Below are 18,333 nucleotides of genomic sequence, written 5' to 3' on the forward strand. Positions count from 1 at the left end.
GCAGCAACTAATTGTTCATTTTATTAGACTGGGGGAGGAAGTGATTTGGCAAAAAAAATTGTGTTTTTATCAGACTGTATTGACTGTCTAGGAGACACTTTTTCATTGTTCCTCTGACAGTATTCTAATGAGGTATGGGGAAGAAAATTTGAGTGATGTTATATATGCGAGTTAACATCTTTTCCTCCCTCCACCAAACCATTCATTTTCTTGAATAATTTTACATCAATTTTAAAAACACAAAGCGCGTTACTTGGATAATTAGAATATAGTAACTGCAACAAAAATGATGAGTGTCAGGATAAGAAAATTGAATTTATACCAGTAACTACCTTTTTCTGGTGGTTCTAGATTCATTTGGTTGCCCTTATTATATTTAGTTGTTTTAAATGCCATAAGAGTGTCCTGAATTTATTTTATACAAAGTATGGATTTATATTCCTTCAGTCAAGATGTGCTAAAATAGATCACCCAGTTTTCTTTCATAGAGAATAATAGACAAACCTCAGAGAAACAGAACAGTTATTCTTCAGACTTAAGTGACAGGTTTCACACTTCAAAAAATCACTAGTTTTCAACTTAAAATCTATTAAGAAAAGTTTGGGGAAAGATTTTTGTTGTTTCCAGCTGTATTTGCCTTATTTTAAAATCTGTTTTCATATTTTATTAAAAATTTAGTAAGAATATAGTGTCCTAAATTCTCAGATTCACTTTAGTTTTTTTTTTTTTTTTTTTTTTGCCTTACCACAGTGAGGACCAGCAGACATAGACCAGAAAATGTTTGTTCTCTGTACTCAGATTTGACAATAGGCAAGAGTTAGAACAGTTGTTTCTTGGCCAGTTTTGGCATTGTTACATCATGTTTTCCTACCAGTTAGTCAGATATTAGTCGGAGGGGTAAAAGTGGGATTTAACATTGTCTAGAAGCTCCCAGATTAAAACCTCTGTTTGGGTATCATGAGATGGTGCTTAGTTAAAGTTCCCAAAGAGGTTATAACCTATAAAAGGAGCTATTTATAGCCTGGAAATTATTTCAACTTTAAGATCTTAATAATATTCAGTCATTGTGTTCAAATAGGAGGGAAACATTTTCAACCGTAGAATTTTTGCTGAGGAAATATAAATAGTAATATTAAGTACCACTTTAAGTGCTGTTTAGCACTTAATGGTACTTGTTGGTAAATGGTAAATGTTGCAATTGCTGTAATATTTTGGATCACAGTAATACTGAAATCACTACCTTAGTATTGAGTAACAACCATTGTTGCATATTTTCCAATTATTCGAGAACCTATGCTTGTTTGCTAGAATGTTGCCATGGTCACATTCTTTGTTGGGTACGGTGTAGTGAACTGTGGAATCAGTGGCAGGCCAGTACGCCTAGGCTTAGAGCTAGGCTATCAGAAGCCTACAGTGTGTTGAAGCCACATTGGACATGGACCAGAAGCCTCTGAGGAAACTGGTGGAATCTATCAGTAAAACTGTCAAGAGCTGTAAGTACTGACCAGACATCCAACACCACCTGAGTATCTTTATTCAAATAGAAGCTTTGATAGACATATTAGTTAGATATCAACAAGTGCTTTGTAACACCAAAGTAGAGTTCCTCTATTTTCTATATATTTTGGTCATTTAGAAAAATAGATGCAAGTGAACGATTATCCCTGCACTTAACACTAAAAATATTTTAATTATCAGGTATCCTAAAATATATTTTGTGTATTTGGGAAGAAAACCTTGAGAATTGACATGACATCATGAGTGCTAAAAGATTATTTGCCAGCCAAGGGCTGATGTTATTATAGTCTGAAATTTGATAAGAGATTTCAAAGTGTAAATATTTACTTTGACCAGTTCCCTGAGTTCTCTGACACAAAATCTATAGAGGCAGGTGATTGCTCTCTCGAGATTGATGGAGATAAGAAAGACACTTTAGCTGTTGAAATAGCATGGTGCTTTGAACATGGCAAATGTTGATTATAACTAACAGGTTTGGGGGGATTCCTTGCCCTGACCTTAAAAAGTAATCTTGTGAATTTTGTTTGACCACAGGCATTCCTGACTGATAATTCTGTGAATTTGTTTTTAGAATTTAAAGAAGTTACTTTTATTTCAGTCATTTTTATGGCCTCATTGTTGGGCACTTCCATTTTTCCTTGTATGACCTCCCTCATTGGAATAGGCACCACCTTGTCTAAGAACCTCATTGTAGGTTTGATTCTGTTTTCTCTTATTCCAGTTGGATTTTAAATGATCTAAGCTCCTCAAGCACTTCTAAAGTCTGTTTTCCAATTCCATTGTCATTTGCTGCTTTCTTAACAGCCAGCGTTCTATAACATTCAAAAGGAAATTTTGCATACTTTAAAAAAATATAACTCCTCTCCCCATCCTAATGAAATTATTCTTAGCAATGTCTGCTCCCATATGAGTGTTTAATACTATAATTTGTTATTTGAAAACAATTCTCTGAAATAGCCTGTAGGTATGAATATGTAATACTTGATCAGACCCATATCCCTTATAGGTTTCTATAAAAGAGATACTTGTTTGAAAAAAGGAACGAAACATTTCTTTTTCTCCCCAAAGCTTTTGACACTTAAATTATCATCCATAATTCAGGCCCTGAATGCCTAAACATAGTTATTCACCAGTAAACCAGATTACTGTTTTACACTCAGATTACTAACAGCTGATCTTTATCGAGCTGTTCATTGGCAAGACACTGCTAAATGTTTTATGTTCATCATCTTTAAGAACAAACCCAGTGATGTAGGTGATATTTCCACATTTTCAGATGAGGAAACCAAGTCTTAGATTAAGTCGTTTGTTGAAAATTACACAGTAGACTTTTCTGGTAGAGGCAGAGCTAGAACAGATAGTCCGTTGCCAGAACCCAAACTCAAATAATCTTTATTTCTCGAATTATTTCTACTAATAAGCATTGTAGACCCTTATAATCATTCTATATAGTGTTGTCTCCTAGTTAGTGCACAAAGAAAATTTTTTGGATCCAGCTTAGTTCTTGGGTCCTTCCATTTGAGACCAGAATAGATACTGGTCCTTTCATGACTAGAATTTGGTTCTTAATAGTTTGAGTGGGGTGGCTTAACAGCTAATGGTACCTTGGCTTTCTCTTCTCAGGAAGGGACTGTCTTATTCTCTTGATGTACAAAGTTCTAATTGTCCCATGTGGCTGAAAGTTGGGATTGTTTTTTCCTGGGCTTTGCTTTAGAGTTTAGGAGGGAGCCCTCATAATTTGCTAAGCCCTCATGTGCCACATGGATTCTTCCAGTCCAAACTGCCATCACTGCATGAGTTAGGTCTTCCGCTGGCTTCCTCCAGTGACCTCACGAAAGAAAATTCATTACATTACCAAGCAGCTGTTTCCATTTTTCCCCAGTTCTAGAATGTCTTATATTCTAAGGCTAGTATAACTTCCACGTATAGATCTTCATACTGCGCTCTAGAGCTTCATTGTCTAATATGGTAACCACTAGCTACATATGGCGATTTGAATGTAAATTAAGTAGAATTTAAAATCCAATTTTAATCACACGAGCTACTCAGGTTCTGACCAACTGGATATAAATCTGAGGTTTCCAGGACCCCTTCCTTGGGCTCAGTAACTGCATGTACGGTTGTAGCTACCAAATTGGTTAGCACAGGTACATAACGTTTCCATCATCAGGAAGTTTTGTTAAACAGGGCTGCCCTGTTTATGAGTCGCACAAATCTTATTCCCTATCCAAACAATAGCCCTTTAATGGAGTAGGGAAGGTCGACAAATTACTTCAGGGTGTAATAAATGGTTTCGTGGGTTTGTAACCTAATGTTCTCATAGGGCCACGTGCTTCGTTTAATGCTCTGCTAACACTGATTTTAATTTTTTGAACAGGTGAACTACATTTTTCTGCATTTGGGCCCACAAATTCTATAGTTGATCCTGGCTTTGTACTTACTCATCGTGTGGTAGGAGTATCTCCATCAGAATCTCAAAGTAGGGCTGAGCATCCAGACTGTTCACTCCATGTATTCTTAAACACTAAAGTTTGAGGATTCCTGGCCAAAATTGTCTTTTCCAGGTGAACTTCAATCTGTCAGCCTAACCTCAATTGAGAATTGACTCAGCCTTTTTCACACCTATTAACTTTTTTAAAGCTAAGTGAAGAATATAAAAACGTCCTAAATTTTTCATTTGTTCGATTAAAACGATCATTTTGGCATCTGGATGTTAATTTGAAACCTGACTCATCCAGCATATTCCTTAACCTCTCCAATTTGCAAGTGGTTGATGATTATTTAGCAGACATTAGAGAGCCTACTATTGTGCTCTGGGCAGTACTTGATACTGAGTGGATACTAACATAAGAATAAGATTTTTATCAGATGTGTTAAAGTTGAAATACATGTGGACAGCATTTCTCTAATCCATTCCTGCCAGAGGAGGAAATAAGTTAAATCCAGTATGATTTGCCCTTGTGAATTCATGAGCCCCTGTTCCCTAAGTGTTCATGAGTTTTTAATACAATTGATCATCTCTTCTGGCACTTAGCCCAGGACCACCTAAGGGCCTAGTCTAATATTCGGTTTTACTTTCTTTGTGAGACATAATGTGCCAATATGTAGGCATACATAGGTTCCTATATATACTTATTCCCCAGCTGAGAGGGCCTAGAAACATCAACACCAGCAGCAAAAGTCACATCCAGCACCTAGACCGTGGTTTCAAAGTGGTACTCTCTAATTAAAAAAAAAAAAAAATTCCTTGATGAAGTAGCTGTACAGAGTGTAAAGGAAAAACTTGCACTGCTGTGTTTATTTTACTCTGACACTACTACCACACTCACACTTCTGGCGTTTTCACCATTTGTATGGAGGTTTTCCTCAGTAAACAATTCCCTGACACCAGCTGAGTGTCCTACAATTTTACTCAATTCTGACACTACCTGGAGATAGAATGAGAACACAGGTTAAGCATTAAGCACTACAGGATTGCCACCCACTTCAGAGGCCAATCACAAGTCTGGGTGGTTACCTGTGCCACAGGTTCTGACCAACTGGCTATAAATCTGAGGTTTCCAGGACCACTTCCTTGGGTTCAATTAATTCACTACAGTGGCTAACAGAACTCAAGGAAACAGTTTACTTAATAGATGACCGATTGATTACAAAAGGATATGATTAGGAACAGCCAAATGAAAGAGATGCATAGGGCGAGGTATGTGGGGAGAGATGCGAGTGTCCATGTTCTCTGTCATGTTCCCAGCATCTTTATGGTCGCCAACTCAGAAGCTCACCAAACTTTTTTTCCCTATGAATTTATAATTTTGTTTTTAGTTTTAGGTACACAGTACATAAGACATTTATATAGTTTATGAAATGATCCCAATTCCTCTATCACGCATCTGGCTCTACACATAGCCATTACAGTACTACTGACTACATTCCCTATGTCGTGCTCCCCATCCCTGTGACCAACTTTCCCCAAATTCTTACTTTGGGGTTTTTATGGAGATTTCATCACATAGGCATAATAGATTGTTAACTCAATTTCTAGCCCCTCTCAAGAATGGTGGGTGCGGCTGAAAGTTCTGGGTTTTTAATCAGGGCTTGGTCTTTCAGGTGATCAGGCCTCATCCAGGAGCTACCAACAGTCACCTCAGAACAAAAGACATGGCTGTCACCCAGGAAATTTGAGAATTTAGGAGCTCAATGTCCAGAACTTGGGTCAAAGACCAGAGAGAAAAGAATGTGCTAGTGCTTACATCACTTAGGAAATTGCAAGGATTTTTAGGAGCTCTGTACTAGGAACAGGGGGCAGATACCAATACGTATTTTTTCTATTATCTCACAAGGATAATACAAGACGAGCCTGGCAAGTAGTGCCAGAAAGCAAGGAAGTGCTGAAAAAGCAAAAGGATGGGGATATGTGAAAGAGATACAGGAACCAACTTGAAAACTACCAGTGGCCAACACTGGAACAATTTGAGAACAGAGCTACAGTATTGGTATAAACTAAATATCTGTGACTCCATTTGGACATAAATGAATAAATAAATGGAAAAGAAAAAAATCTTTCTTACAGAGAAAATTCCAAATAATAGGATAGATAACCCTTCCCAAGAAGTGGAGCGTCTCTTTTCCTTAAGAGACCAGTTTCTAAAGAATAGATTGTGGAAAAGGAAAATAGTAACTACAGCAGAGAAACCTGTACACCAGCTTAACCAAGTAGAGGTTATTAGCAGTGATATGTTAATATGTGTACTCTGATGTGTGATGACAAAAATAGCACTTTATCTCTGGCATTCTCCCCCAAAACACGTAACCATAGTCAAGTCACAATAAAAACATACAAAGCTAAATTAAGGAACATTCTGCAAAATAACTGTCAAGGTCATGAAAGGCAAGGAAAGACTGAAAACTTACTCATAGATTGGAGATGTGGCAACCAAATGGATCCTAGAACAACCACCGAAAAAAGAAGTGGAAAAACTGGTAAAATCTGTAATTTAGTGCCAGTGTTAGTGTATTAGTTTTGACAAATGTAGCATGGTTACACAAGATGTTAACACTGAAGAGTTTATGGGAATTCTGCTATCATTGCATGCATCTCTTTTGTAAATCTAAAGTTATTCCAAACTAAAAAGTTTAATAACATGAGTCAACCTCTGGCATCTCAACATCATTCTCACTACTCGCATTTCTCAAATATTCGCAGTAGTTCCTTGACCACGTGTGTAAGGTCTTTAGATATAATGAAATTGAGCCACATGAATAAACTCAGAAAAATTTACCTGCTAAAAATTGTGCCTAAAATCTTTGATTGCTTTGTTGGATGACCTGTCAATATTTGACTTGGAGCAGCTTCTGACTCTTTAAACCTTGCTCTTTTCAGGGATCTGTTTTCACACTATGATTAGTGCTAACATTTTCACTCAAGTAATAATTCTCCATCAGAGTTGAGCAGGTCTACTTTCAAGAAATATTAATATACTGTACACCCCATACACTGTGTCCACATCTGAGCTTCCTTTTTCTTCATATTCCAAAAAAGAAATGTATTTCTAAGTTTTTATCTCAGAGAAGCTGTATCCTTTTCTATGACTTAAGCTTGAAAGTTATATCACCTCATCACCTCAGTTTAACTCAAAACATGGGTATCAGACCAAATTATACAGTATATATCAACAACATGAATGACAAAAAAAATTGAAGAGGTCCCCTATATGTTCTATTTTCTCACTTTGGCCACATGGAATTGTGGCTTTCAAGACCATGAAGATGAGGAGGCAAGCCTTTGTTATATTTAAAGAACTGGGCTCATCCACAAATGCCTTGAGACAGTTACAAGGGTTTCCATCTTATGGTAAAACAGTGTGAATCCAGTATGCAAAAACAGATTCTGATATAATATCTAAAATGTGTGGCACTTTCGCTGACAAAAAAGCTAAAACTGGAACAGACAATAATGACCACAAATAAAATGCCTGGCCAAGGAACACCAAATTCAGCTAATACTCAAGGGAATGAAACACCAAATCCTCAGGTCCCTGATTATCCTGATTATCCTCTGGTAAATACCAGAAGAGATTAATGAGATGATGTCATCCATGTTGTTTAATCAGTTCCTGGTTTCAAAGAAGTACATTTGGTACTTGTGAGGCATGCCATTGCATTTGTTGAATCTGAAAATAATGGATAGGCTGGAGCTGCCAAGAATATTTGTCTTTAAAGGATTTAGTGTTATTTATAGTGTTTTGATACCATTTGGTCAGGACATTTTAATAGGAGTGGGGGGAAATGAAAGAAATTTTTGTGCAGGTTTTAAATTTGTACAATAAACTTATTTGTATTCTATAAAAAAAAAAGTCACATCACCTCAATTCTACTATATGATTGAAATGAAACCAACACAAAAATCTCCCTAGTTTCAAGTGAAAGAGACATAGATCTCATTTTTTAAGGCAGGAGTGTCAAAGTTATGCTATAAAAGAGCATATGGAGTGGGGTAGATTGTTTAAATGGTCTTTGGGAAAATATAACCTGTTACATCTGGATTTACCAGATGTAAGAATTTATAAGGTACTTTCAAGGATCTATTGCCAAAGAGATCTTCCTTAAATGCAAATCCAGTCCTTTTAACTTGCCAAAATTTTTCAACAAGCTCCCCATTGTCTGTAGAGTCAAACAATTCTGTCACCTAGCCAGACTAAACCATCTACAGCTCTCAGAACATGATTCCATGCCTTCAAGCTGCCTCCTCTGGCTAACGCCTACTCCTTTGGCTGGTCTTAAGTGACACCTCTTCCTTGGTACCCTTCTTAATCTCTTACCACCTGTCCCTAATTGGTTATTCCTTCCTTTGTGTCACTGCCAACCATCATCAATCATAGTGTTTGTTAATACTTTATTGCACATACTTTATCTCTTGACCAAAGTGTAGCAATCTTGAGAGCAGGAAACATGGTATATTCATTGCCTAGCTCATGCGTGGCACTTAAATGCTTACTGGATAGATAAAAAAGACCTTTACGTCATATTTCAGGATTTATATTAGTGTGAAGCCTGAGAATCTAATTCATTTCATAAAACAGTATTTAGGTACTTTGTAATTGCTTATTCTTTAGATTTGTCAATCATTGCCCTAAGAATCAAGTCATTCTGACCACAATGGAAACCATATTGTTATGAACTATATATTTGCCATGTGTTGTCATTAATTTCAGTTGAGTCACCTGAAATCATCTCAAAGACAGGACCTAAAATAACTTTCTCCCCCCACTCACACACACATGCACGCGCACGCACACACACACACACACACACACACGCACACACACAGAGGAGAAGGGAGAGAAGAAGAAAAATCGTAACCAGCTTTCCCTTCTCTTTTAGTTCTCTCAATCTTTGATTCGTAGAATTAGACTTTTAGTCATTTAAGGAATCTCAGAGATATCTAGGACAATATCCAATTTTTATAGGTGAGGATTCTGAAGCATAAAGATGCTATTTGACTTGTCTGTCTCTCAGCTATTTAGTCTCTCAGAAATGGAAGTAGAACCCAAATGCTTAAGTCTAGGACCCCCAACTCGCCAAATCTAATCCTTAGTTCTCAGTCATGATGATGCATTAGAATCACCTGTGCACTTCTTACAACTACCATTAGTTTACTAAGTCTAGAGTGAGATCCAGGTATGTGAGTATTAAAAAGTTTAAGTTTGAAAATCAGTCACCAAGTGCTACTGATTATTATTTTGCAGTATCTCCGGCTCCCTCCCCACTCCCAGACCTCATATCCACCTTCCTAGCCCCATCACTCTAAGCCTGGCTTCTGTGCTTCCAGTTTTCCCCTTCAATATGACTATGTCAGATGACTTTTCCTAAACCACTTCTCAACCATTAAGGCACGGAAGAGTCAACCAAGCTCTTGTCTAGAAGCTAATTCCTGGATCCACTGTTTGCAATTCTGACTTAGTAGGTCTGCGCCAAGGCCTGACAATTTGCATATTTAACAAGCAATGTAGAGGGAGTTGATTCTCATATAGTTGGCGCAAAGATGACACCATGAGAAACACTGCTCCAGTTAAATAAATGTTGACCCTCTGACCAGGCATCCAAGGCCCTCTACCATCAGCCCATCTTCTTCAATCTTATTTTTCACTTCTTTCCACTGCTGGTTCCCAATAAGGCATGTTCAGCCTCAACCTCCATTCTACCACTTTGCTTTAATTCATGCTGTTCTCTCTCCCTGGAATTCTCATCTTTACCACCCCCACACATTCCTTCCCATATAAATACTATGCAGCCTTCAAGACCTAGTTCAAAGTCTACCTCCATGAAAATACTTTCCCATACTGATTTCTCTTCATATGTCTATAGTGGTGAATGTTATATTACATAATTTATTGTTTATATACTGTCTTATGAGACTTCCGAGTGAGACCCATCTTAATTGTATAAATTCTTAAGTAACAAGTTCATGTCATACTCTTAAAAACTCACTAGGGCATCTAGCATCATAGGAAAAAAAAAAACTTTTAATTAGATTGGAGAACTCAATGATTAAAACTAAGTTCTATTTATTTATGTTTTCATTTCACAGTCAAAAAAGTTGAAGTGGAGTGTCTCATAAGACTTTTTCACAGCTTGCTGGAAAGAGCTGACGTAAGACTTGATAACGCTGGACTAGATCGTAACACATTTCGAGCGATCCTGCACAACTTATTTGGAATGACTGATGATATGCTAATGAATAGGGGTAAGAGGTCATAAGAGCCTGAAATGGGCCAAGCCAAGATGGCAGATATACAAACATGACATTTTTTATATTAATATATGGCAAATATTATACAGTTTTTATTAAAGACTTTAAATTTTTTTATTTTTATTTTTTTAAATTAAGTTTATCGGGTTAACATTGGTTAATACAATTATATAATTTTCAGGTGCACATCATAATTTGACATCTGTATATTCTAGTGTGTGTTTACCACCCAAAGTCCAGTTTCCTTCAGCTACCATATATTTGATCCCCTATACCCACTTTGACCTCCCCCACCCCATATATTTGACCCTCTTTACCCTGTCTACCTCCTCTCTCCCACCCCCTACCCTCTGGTAACCACTAGTCTATAGTCCATGTTCATGAGTCTCTGTTTGTTCATCCTGTTCCTTTGTTGCTTTCAGGTTTATAGCCCACATATAAGTGATATCATGTGATTTTCAAGACTTTAAAGTTTTTAATGCCAAACTAAGACATAATTCCGGTAGCACTGCCAATATAAAACAGTAGTTGATTTGATTGTGAGGATAGTTTTTAATATAAACTTGCTCAGGATTTTTTTTTTTTTATAACTGATACCACTTTGAGAGATAACCAATAGTGAACTAAATAAGCAGTATTTTTTAAATTCATTAATTAATTTTTTTATGGTGACATTGGTTAATGAAATCCAATAAGTTTTAGCTGTACACTTTAGCAGTGAGGCATATATATATTTACAGTGTGTTCCCATAGTTAGATTTCTTTCTGTCACCACATATTTGATCCCCTTTACCCAATCAACCTCCCCCCTCAGTATTTTTTTTTTTTTTAAAGATAAGCATTGGTTTTTAATCATGATGTCTTCGGATTCATATGCTATGGACATGTAAATTATCACTAAATGACTTCTTTTTCCTCAAAATTGAAGAATGTATCAGTACCAAAATTACTGATAATTACTCTTTATACTGAAAAAAATCAACTAAAAGATAATTTTTTTTTTTAAATAGGAAGTTATTTAACCTGATCCAGTCATTTTTCACTAACATATTTTTAGGGTTCAATTTTGTAAGTTTTGATATATATATGTACACCCTTGAAACCAGAGCTATAATCAAAATAATCAATATATTCATCATCCCCAAAAAAGTCAATAATAGGATAACACTAAGATTTCATTGGTAATTTAAAAAAAAAAATTTAGTAATTTAGGTATTGTACAAACTCTTTAGATCAGAATTTAGCCATTCTTTTTAGAATAAAAATTATCACATTGATTGGCTGCACTGTTGAACTTCTTGGCTCATAGTAACTGTACAAAATGTCACAAATGAAGCTTATCATTCATCATGGAGAATGACCATTTTCTTTCTGTAAAAATTTAGAGGAAACATGTTTCCAGCAATTTTGACCCTTTTGAGAAATATTGTGCCAAAATCCTTTTTTCCCTCTCGATTTGAGAGGAAAATTTAAAAAATCTATTCATACATACATACTCTTGAATTATAAAATACCTGCAAATTATAATACACTTAATGTTCTTTTTTTCAGTATTTTTTGCATTTGATGAAGATAATGATAATTGTATAAATGTAAAAGAGTGGGTTAAAGGATTATCAGTGTTTCTTCGAGGGACTTTTGAAGAAAAGCTGAAGTGTAAGATTTCTATATGTAATTACTGGCTTAGTAATATATATTGTCAATTTTGTATTTAGTAAATATTTAAATATTTTAAAAATACATAAAATTAGTGTTCTCCATAGCAACCTTGCAAAAATGCTTCATGACAGAGTAAAAAGATAAATAGATGAAAGGGGCGTCCTATTTCACAGAAGAGCCCCTGGTCCCAGGATCCCCAAACACTTCATTCTTCATTCTCTGGTTCTGTAATGCACAAATGCCACCAAGATGAGACTTGGACTTAAGGCCCAGGCTAAGAGTAGAAACTAAGGGTTAGGGCTTATGCCAACTCAGATCAGCTGACAAGGCTGAGCTTTTGAGGCTGCCTCTGGTCTCAGTAGGAAAGGATCATTGATATGGGGACAATGCATAGGTCACATTAGGGCCATATCTTGTCTTTTCATCGAAGAAAATGTGAGGAATTGACACCAAATGAGGTAAAACATGCATTAACTACTAGACACCAGTGCTCTAGTGTTAGAGTTAGTGTAGATGAGTGAAAAGTGAAAAGGCTGAGGGCAATGAAAGCCCAAAGGGAGGAGGATCATAAAGGGTGCTTCCTACAGAATAGAGATGTTCAGAATTCAAAAAAAAAAAAAATTCCCAGTTCACAATTTGCCTGGAAATAACTCTGGCCTCGCCTCACTTCTACCATTGGCGTGATGTACATTTCCTGTGCTTTACACCTCTGGTGCCAGGATTTGGGGTGAGGAACCCTGGAAAGAGAATAGGAGCAATTTTAAATATCAGTTTTCAAGGAAACAAATTGCTTCAAATTTGCTTAAGAGAAGATTGCGGAGTTCTGAGTAAGTAAGCGAATTTTTATTCCTTCTTGTTCTCCCTCTTGTATTTGGATTTGGGAAAAGAAGTTTCCTAAATTAAACACACATTTTAAAAAATAATAGCAACATTTTAAAAAATCACCAACTTTCTCTGACATTTACACTTTTTTGTTCCTTTGTTTTTGTGGTTTGTTTCTTAATGTCTCTTTTCTAGTCTAATTTTTCACACATGACGTTTAAATATAGTTGCCACTTAAGCTTTTTGTGGTGTTCTTACACAAAAGTCTCACTGAAAAGTGAAAAACTACGTTTCTTGGATGTAAATTCTTGTGGTAATACTAATACCTGGTAAAAATGGTTGGCATTGATAGTAGCTATCTGTGATTGTATAGCATCACACTTGAAAAATTTTTCCTCTAATCTCACTTCCTAAAAATATTTAATATACTTTTCAAGATACATTAATTTGGGGAAAATACTACTTCAAGTAGGGTTGTGTTGCAAACTCATATGTATGCTACAGATTGGAGAAACTCAACAAAAAGATATAGCTAATCTGATACTCTGGAGTTTTATACATAGTCCTATTGCTTTTGCTAACATTTAGCTGGATTACAAAATCCACAAGAGCTCTTTCACTGCTATATTCCCAGGACCTGAGTAAGTCATTTGTGGGATGAATGAATGAACTGTGGTAGTGCTTACCCTGTGAGATGGAAGACACTCCAGGGAGAGATTGATTATTTTGGATAGCGTATACAGGCAGGTCTCAAGGAAATGACAGACTCACTACCCAAATAGACTAAAAAATGTTATTTGTCAGTGATATAGTGAAGTATGTACTTAGTTTTTGTACTCTGTGTAGGAAGAGAATCATAATACTGAGATATACACACACATACATATATACATGTATGTGTATATATATAATTGTATAATCAAAAGTTTAAAAATATTTATCTTCTTTATTGCGACTTCATAATATTTTTAAACCCTCAATTTTAAATTCCAGAAATTATGTCTTTCTTTTCACATTCCAAGGGGTGTTTAATCTTCTGGAAAGAAATGTACTAAAGGGTGTTTTATTTTAAGATCTCTCTACTATATAGATCAACAATTATAGGTTGTATAAATTGTTTTTTTCTATTATTATATATTGAAATAACTAAGAAGACTAATGACATTTTAACTGTTCTTATCCAAATCTTTAAACTTTTTATGCTTCAAAAAGTCTGTTTTGAAGTTTATTATTTGAACGGCGATGGTTATATTTCTCGAGAGGAAATATTTGACATGTTGAAGAACAGTCTATACCAACAGTCATCTGAAGAGACTGATGAAGGAATAAAAGAGTTGGTAGATTTAACACTGAAGAAAATGGTAAGAATGAAAAACCATAATTATATTCAATCAAATGGATGTTGGATAAAGCTTAAGATGAAGAAATGATTTACTTCCCTCCATAATAAATGTGACTTTTATGAGCACAGGAGTTTATTCTCTGCTCTATCCATTGTCTCACATTGTGCCTGCTGATAGTACATGATTAGTAAATATTTATGGAATAGCTGGGTGATTAAATGAATTACTATATAAAATGAATGTTTATTTAAAAATATTTTTGTATCAGTAAAACCTTATTAATTTGGGGGAGGCGATAGATACAATTCTTGTAAAATTGGATGCTATTCCAGTCTGTCTTCATGACCTTAGCCCTCCAATTCATGTAACATAATTCATAACATAATAAAAATAGTTGTTCCATATAGGGTGCTTACTATATGCCAGACCCTTCACAGAACTTTAATATATAAACTCATTTTATCCTCACAACAACCCTATGGAGTAGAAATTATTATCTCTATTTTGCAGATGAGAAAGCTGAAGTACAGAAATGTTTACTCGTGATCACACTAGTGGGAAACCAATAATACCTCTCTATTATGGACATAGTGATTTCTCTCCTCTTACTATGACCCTGAACTGGATACCGGTGAAGGATTGTGACCCTAAGGCAGCCTGGGTCTAGCTCACCTACATTACTCTGTAGTTTAAGAAAGAAACAAATGATGAGGACTGCGAGTCTCAAATTCAGCTAACACAGACCCCAGAGTGTCCTCTTCCATTAGAAGTATTCTCGTTCACCCCTGCTAGGGCTGAGGATAGACTTCTTGAGAGACAAGTATGTTTTTCAGTGCCAAACCCACCCCTTTCTTATTTGAAAGGAAATGTTATGAACTTTTTCTGACAATTATTCAAACTTTCTCTAGACTTTCAGCAACCCTGATTTAGTTATGCCCAAAAGTGAAAAAACAAGGACTCATCAAATTATATCCAAATTCAATTAAGCATTTATAATCTATACACATGCTCCCCACCCCATGATTTACTTAATCATCCATAGTTCCTGTCACAAATGCTTCACTCCAGGCAGGTCTGTCTTCTTCCAGACTTACACTCCTGCTTACTGCCATAATTCAGGTCGGGCCATTATTCTGCATTTCATCCCCATAACTCTTCACCTAGCTAGACCCCCACCATCCTTAAAGGCCTAGCAGTGGCCTACAAAGCTACTTCTCATGACTCTAGTCCATCTTGAACTGTTAATGCTCTCACTCCCAGTGCCTTGTTCCTTAACTGAGCAGATTCACTTTTATCTTTTGAAGTAAGACATCCTTTGAGGAACGAATTCTACTAAAAATTAAGCTTGAGAACCTTTGCCCTATGGCACTTATCACAAAAGTAGCAATGTAATAGGATTTCCTCTAACTTTTTTGTCTTATTTGCCTAGTGTATAAGTCCTTTAGGAACAAGGCTCCATTTTATATAGGGCAACTCATCTTAGTCTGCTTGGGCTGCTATAACAAATTGCCATAGACCGAGTGACTTAAACAACAGAAATTTATTTCTCATGGTTCTGGAGACCAGGAAGTCCAGGATCAAGGTGCCAGCTGATTCGCTACCCTAGTGAGGGCTCTCTTCCTGGCTTGCAGACAGCCACCTCCTCAACATGTCCACACATCTCAGAGAAAGAGAGCTGTAGTCTCTTTCTCTACTTACAAGGACAGTAATATATCATGATGGCCCCACTCACATGACTTCATCTAAACCTAATTATCTCCCAAAGGCCCCATCTCTAAAATTGTCACATTGGGGATTAGAACTTTAATATATAAATTTGGACCTAGGGGAATACATCCAGTTCATAATACCAGGTATGCCTATTCGACTAACAGGAATAAAGTAAGTGGCCTCCTTACGTACATTTTCATTTATATAAGTAGTACCTACAGAAGTGTGAACTGTTTTACTTGGTAAAATCTTTTATTCTAGGCATTTTTCATGCAATATTAAAAACTCATTTATCAAGAAATCAACCTTCCTCCTAGGATTATGACGACGATGGCAAGATATCTTTCGCAGACTTTGAAAAAGCAGTGAAAGAAGACAGACTTTTGTTGGAGGTGTTTGGACAATGTTTACCAGAAGAAAAGGTACAGTGCCAACAGCCCAAATTGGTCGAGAAAAGTTTCAAAGGATTAGAAATTAACACTTGATAGACCTTGGCAGGGCTTCAGCCCCTGCTAAGTTTAGGCAACCATAAAGGGCTCAGCCCCATCCTGGCTGAGCCCTTTATGGTGTGTTGGCACCCAAGACAGTAGTGACTATTTAATTATATTCAACACACATTTGTTTGTTACTTCAGCTATACACAATTCCTAATTTCTTGTATGTTAACAATATTCTCCCAAAGAAAACCAGGGTACATTTGGCGGGCTTAATGGATAGAACGGTGAATAAAGAGTAGATTCAGCAAGTACCAGCCATAAATTGCTGGGAGAAAACTTGATCTCTTTCAACCCAAATATTGTCAATGAGAATAAAGTTTTAAAATTTTTGGACACATATCTAATAATACTTTGTGGTCATAAAGGTTTTTCATGTATGATTTTGACAAGTTTTCTGAGCTAGAAGAGGCAGCCTAATAATTGATTTGACTAACATTTCCTTTAATTCCTTTAACGGTGCTTTGCAAACATGATATATAAACTTTTTTTTTTTGGAATTTTTTCTTCTCTGTAGTTATTTAGATGATTTTGTGAATGGGCTTACATAATGTTAAGCTATCCTTAGTCATCTCTCTTTAACATCAGCTTGTCTCTCTTAACTTGTGCCACTGTACATTCCCACACTTTTAACTGTTAAGTGTGTGGCAAAAAGCAGTGTGTGAAAGGCAGACTTCTTGTTTGGAGAGACTGATGGGTGAAACACTGTAGAATGGACTGGACTGGAGTCACCAGTTGGGTTCAGATGGAGCACCAACAGTTCCAGCCACTCCCAGAGTTCATCTGTGGCCCGGTTACCTAGAGTCCTGCTACTCAGTGTAGTCTGTGCACCAGCAATCGTACCACCTAGGAACTTGAGAACTGCAGATTCTCGGTCTCACCCCAAACCAACTGAATCAGAATCTTTTTTTTTTCTGATGCCTGACACAATGAAAGTTTCTCTCTCTCTCATCAATGGTCAAATAGGTACGTTGGTGGAGATGGGGAGTGCTGACCTCCACACAGTCACAGCACAGATCAGGAATCCCTTCAAGAACACAGAACCCACTTAGTAGCTCTTCCCTTTAAGGCTGTCAGAGAATTTAATTGTGGAAAAATACACCTAATGTAAAACTTACCATTCTAACCAATTTTAAGTATTTGCTTCAGTAGTGTTAAGCACATTCACAGTGTGTGCACCTACTCTCTAGAACTTTTCAGCTTACAAAACTGAAACTCTATACCTATTAATCTACTCCCCATTCCCACCAGCTACCAGCCCCTGGCCACCACCAACAGAATTTTAAGACCCTGAGGCGTAGGTTCATAGCACCTTAAAGTCCGAGACGCCTAATCTAGACAGCAACTTCTTTTTCCAATCCTATGCTTAGGTCTTTAATCTCTTTTACCTGAGAGTTCAGCAAAAATACATATTACCTGACAAGGCACTAGGATGTAACCCCTTGCCTGCAGCTTCTTTTAATCCTATCCACCACTACTACTATGCTAACAAGTTTAGATCAGTAAGTCATAATTGAAGATGAACCTTCTTAACTGATATATTCAAATTCAATCCATTGGGCCAGAGGCCCTTACGGGGAAATCACAAAAACAGACACCTTCTCAAGTTATTTATCAGTAAAAATATGGAAATAGCCTGGCCATACTTAATTTTCAATCATGTGCACTGACAGAAAAAAAAGTGGCTGTGCTAAAAGTAGTAATACTTACAAATACTGATGTTTCTGACATAAATCAAGTAAATTCTTCTTAAAAGTTAACTAAAGCATGTAAGCTTCTAATTTCAGCTTTGTTTTAATAGTTTAACTTTTTTACTTTACAGATTTGTCTTGATTTTGAAGCTCTGGCATTCACACATCCTGACTTCTAGATTTTGAACGTGAATCACTCGACTTGTATTAAAATCAACAACAGATCCTGGTTGCCTATCTTTGTTTTTATTGTAAAGTTTCTATACTTGCTTTAATTAAGTTACATATACTTACTGCAATGTGAGAGGTGATGTTACAAGAATAGTTTCTGTAATATTAAGTATAGGCCA

General features: G+C 36.3%; 1 protein-coding gene and 1 pseudogene across 1 annotated transcript; both read left to right on the top strand.

Annotated features, from left to right (window-relative positions):
- Window positions 1-728: 728 nt before the first annotated feature.
- On the top strand, window positions 729-18,213 carry LOC120615032 (EF-hand calcium-binding domain-containing protein 1-like). Its single transcript, XM_039878108.1, has 6 exons — window positions 729-1,493; window positions 10,103-10,258; window positions 11,816-11,920; window positions 13,958-14,106; window positions 16,116-16,220; window positions 18,115-18,213. The coding sequence occupies exons 1-6, from the start codon at window positions 1,436-1,438 to the stop codon at window positions 18,160-18,162; spliced, it is 621 nt and encodes a 206-aa protein (XP_039734042.1). The 5' UTR covers window positions 729-1,435; the 3' UTR covers window positions 18,163-18,213.
- On the top strand, window positions 6,519-8,614 carry LOC120615029 (U2 small nuclear ribonucleoprotein B''-like; annotated as a pseudogene).
- Window positions 18,214-18,333: the final 120 nt, after the last annotated feature.

Source organism: Pteropus medius, unplaced genomic scaffold, assembly GCF_902729225.1.
Source record: "Pteropus medius unplaced genomic scaffold, Ma_sr-lr_union100, whole genome shotgun sequence".
In the NCBI taxonomy this organism is placed as follows: domain Eukaryota; kingdom Metazoa; phylum Chordata; class Mammalia; order Chiroptera; family Pteropodidae; genus Pteropus; species Pteropus medius.

Bases quoted from the DNA above. Each gene is read 5' to 3' on its own strand.
- LOC120615032 (XM_039878108.1), top strand. From the start codon at position 1,436: ATGGACCAGAAGCCTCTGAGGAAACTGGTGGAATCTATCAGTAAAACT. The intron at 14,107-16,115 runs GTAAGAATGAAA...CCTTCCTCCTAG, and splicing joins ATTTAACACTGAAGAAAATG to GATTATGACGACGATGGCAA. The intron at 16,221-18,114 runs GTACAGTGCCAA...TTTACTTTACAG, and splicing joins AATGTTTACCAGAAGAAAAG to ATTTGTCTTGATTTTGAAGC.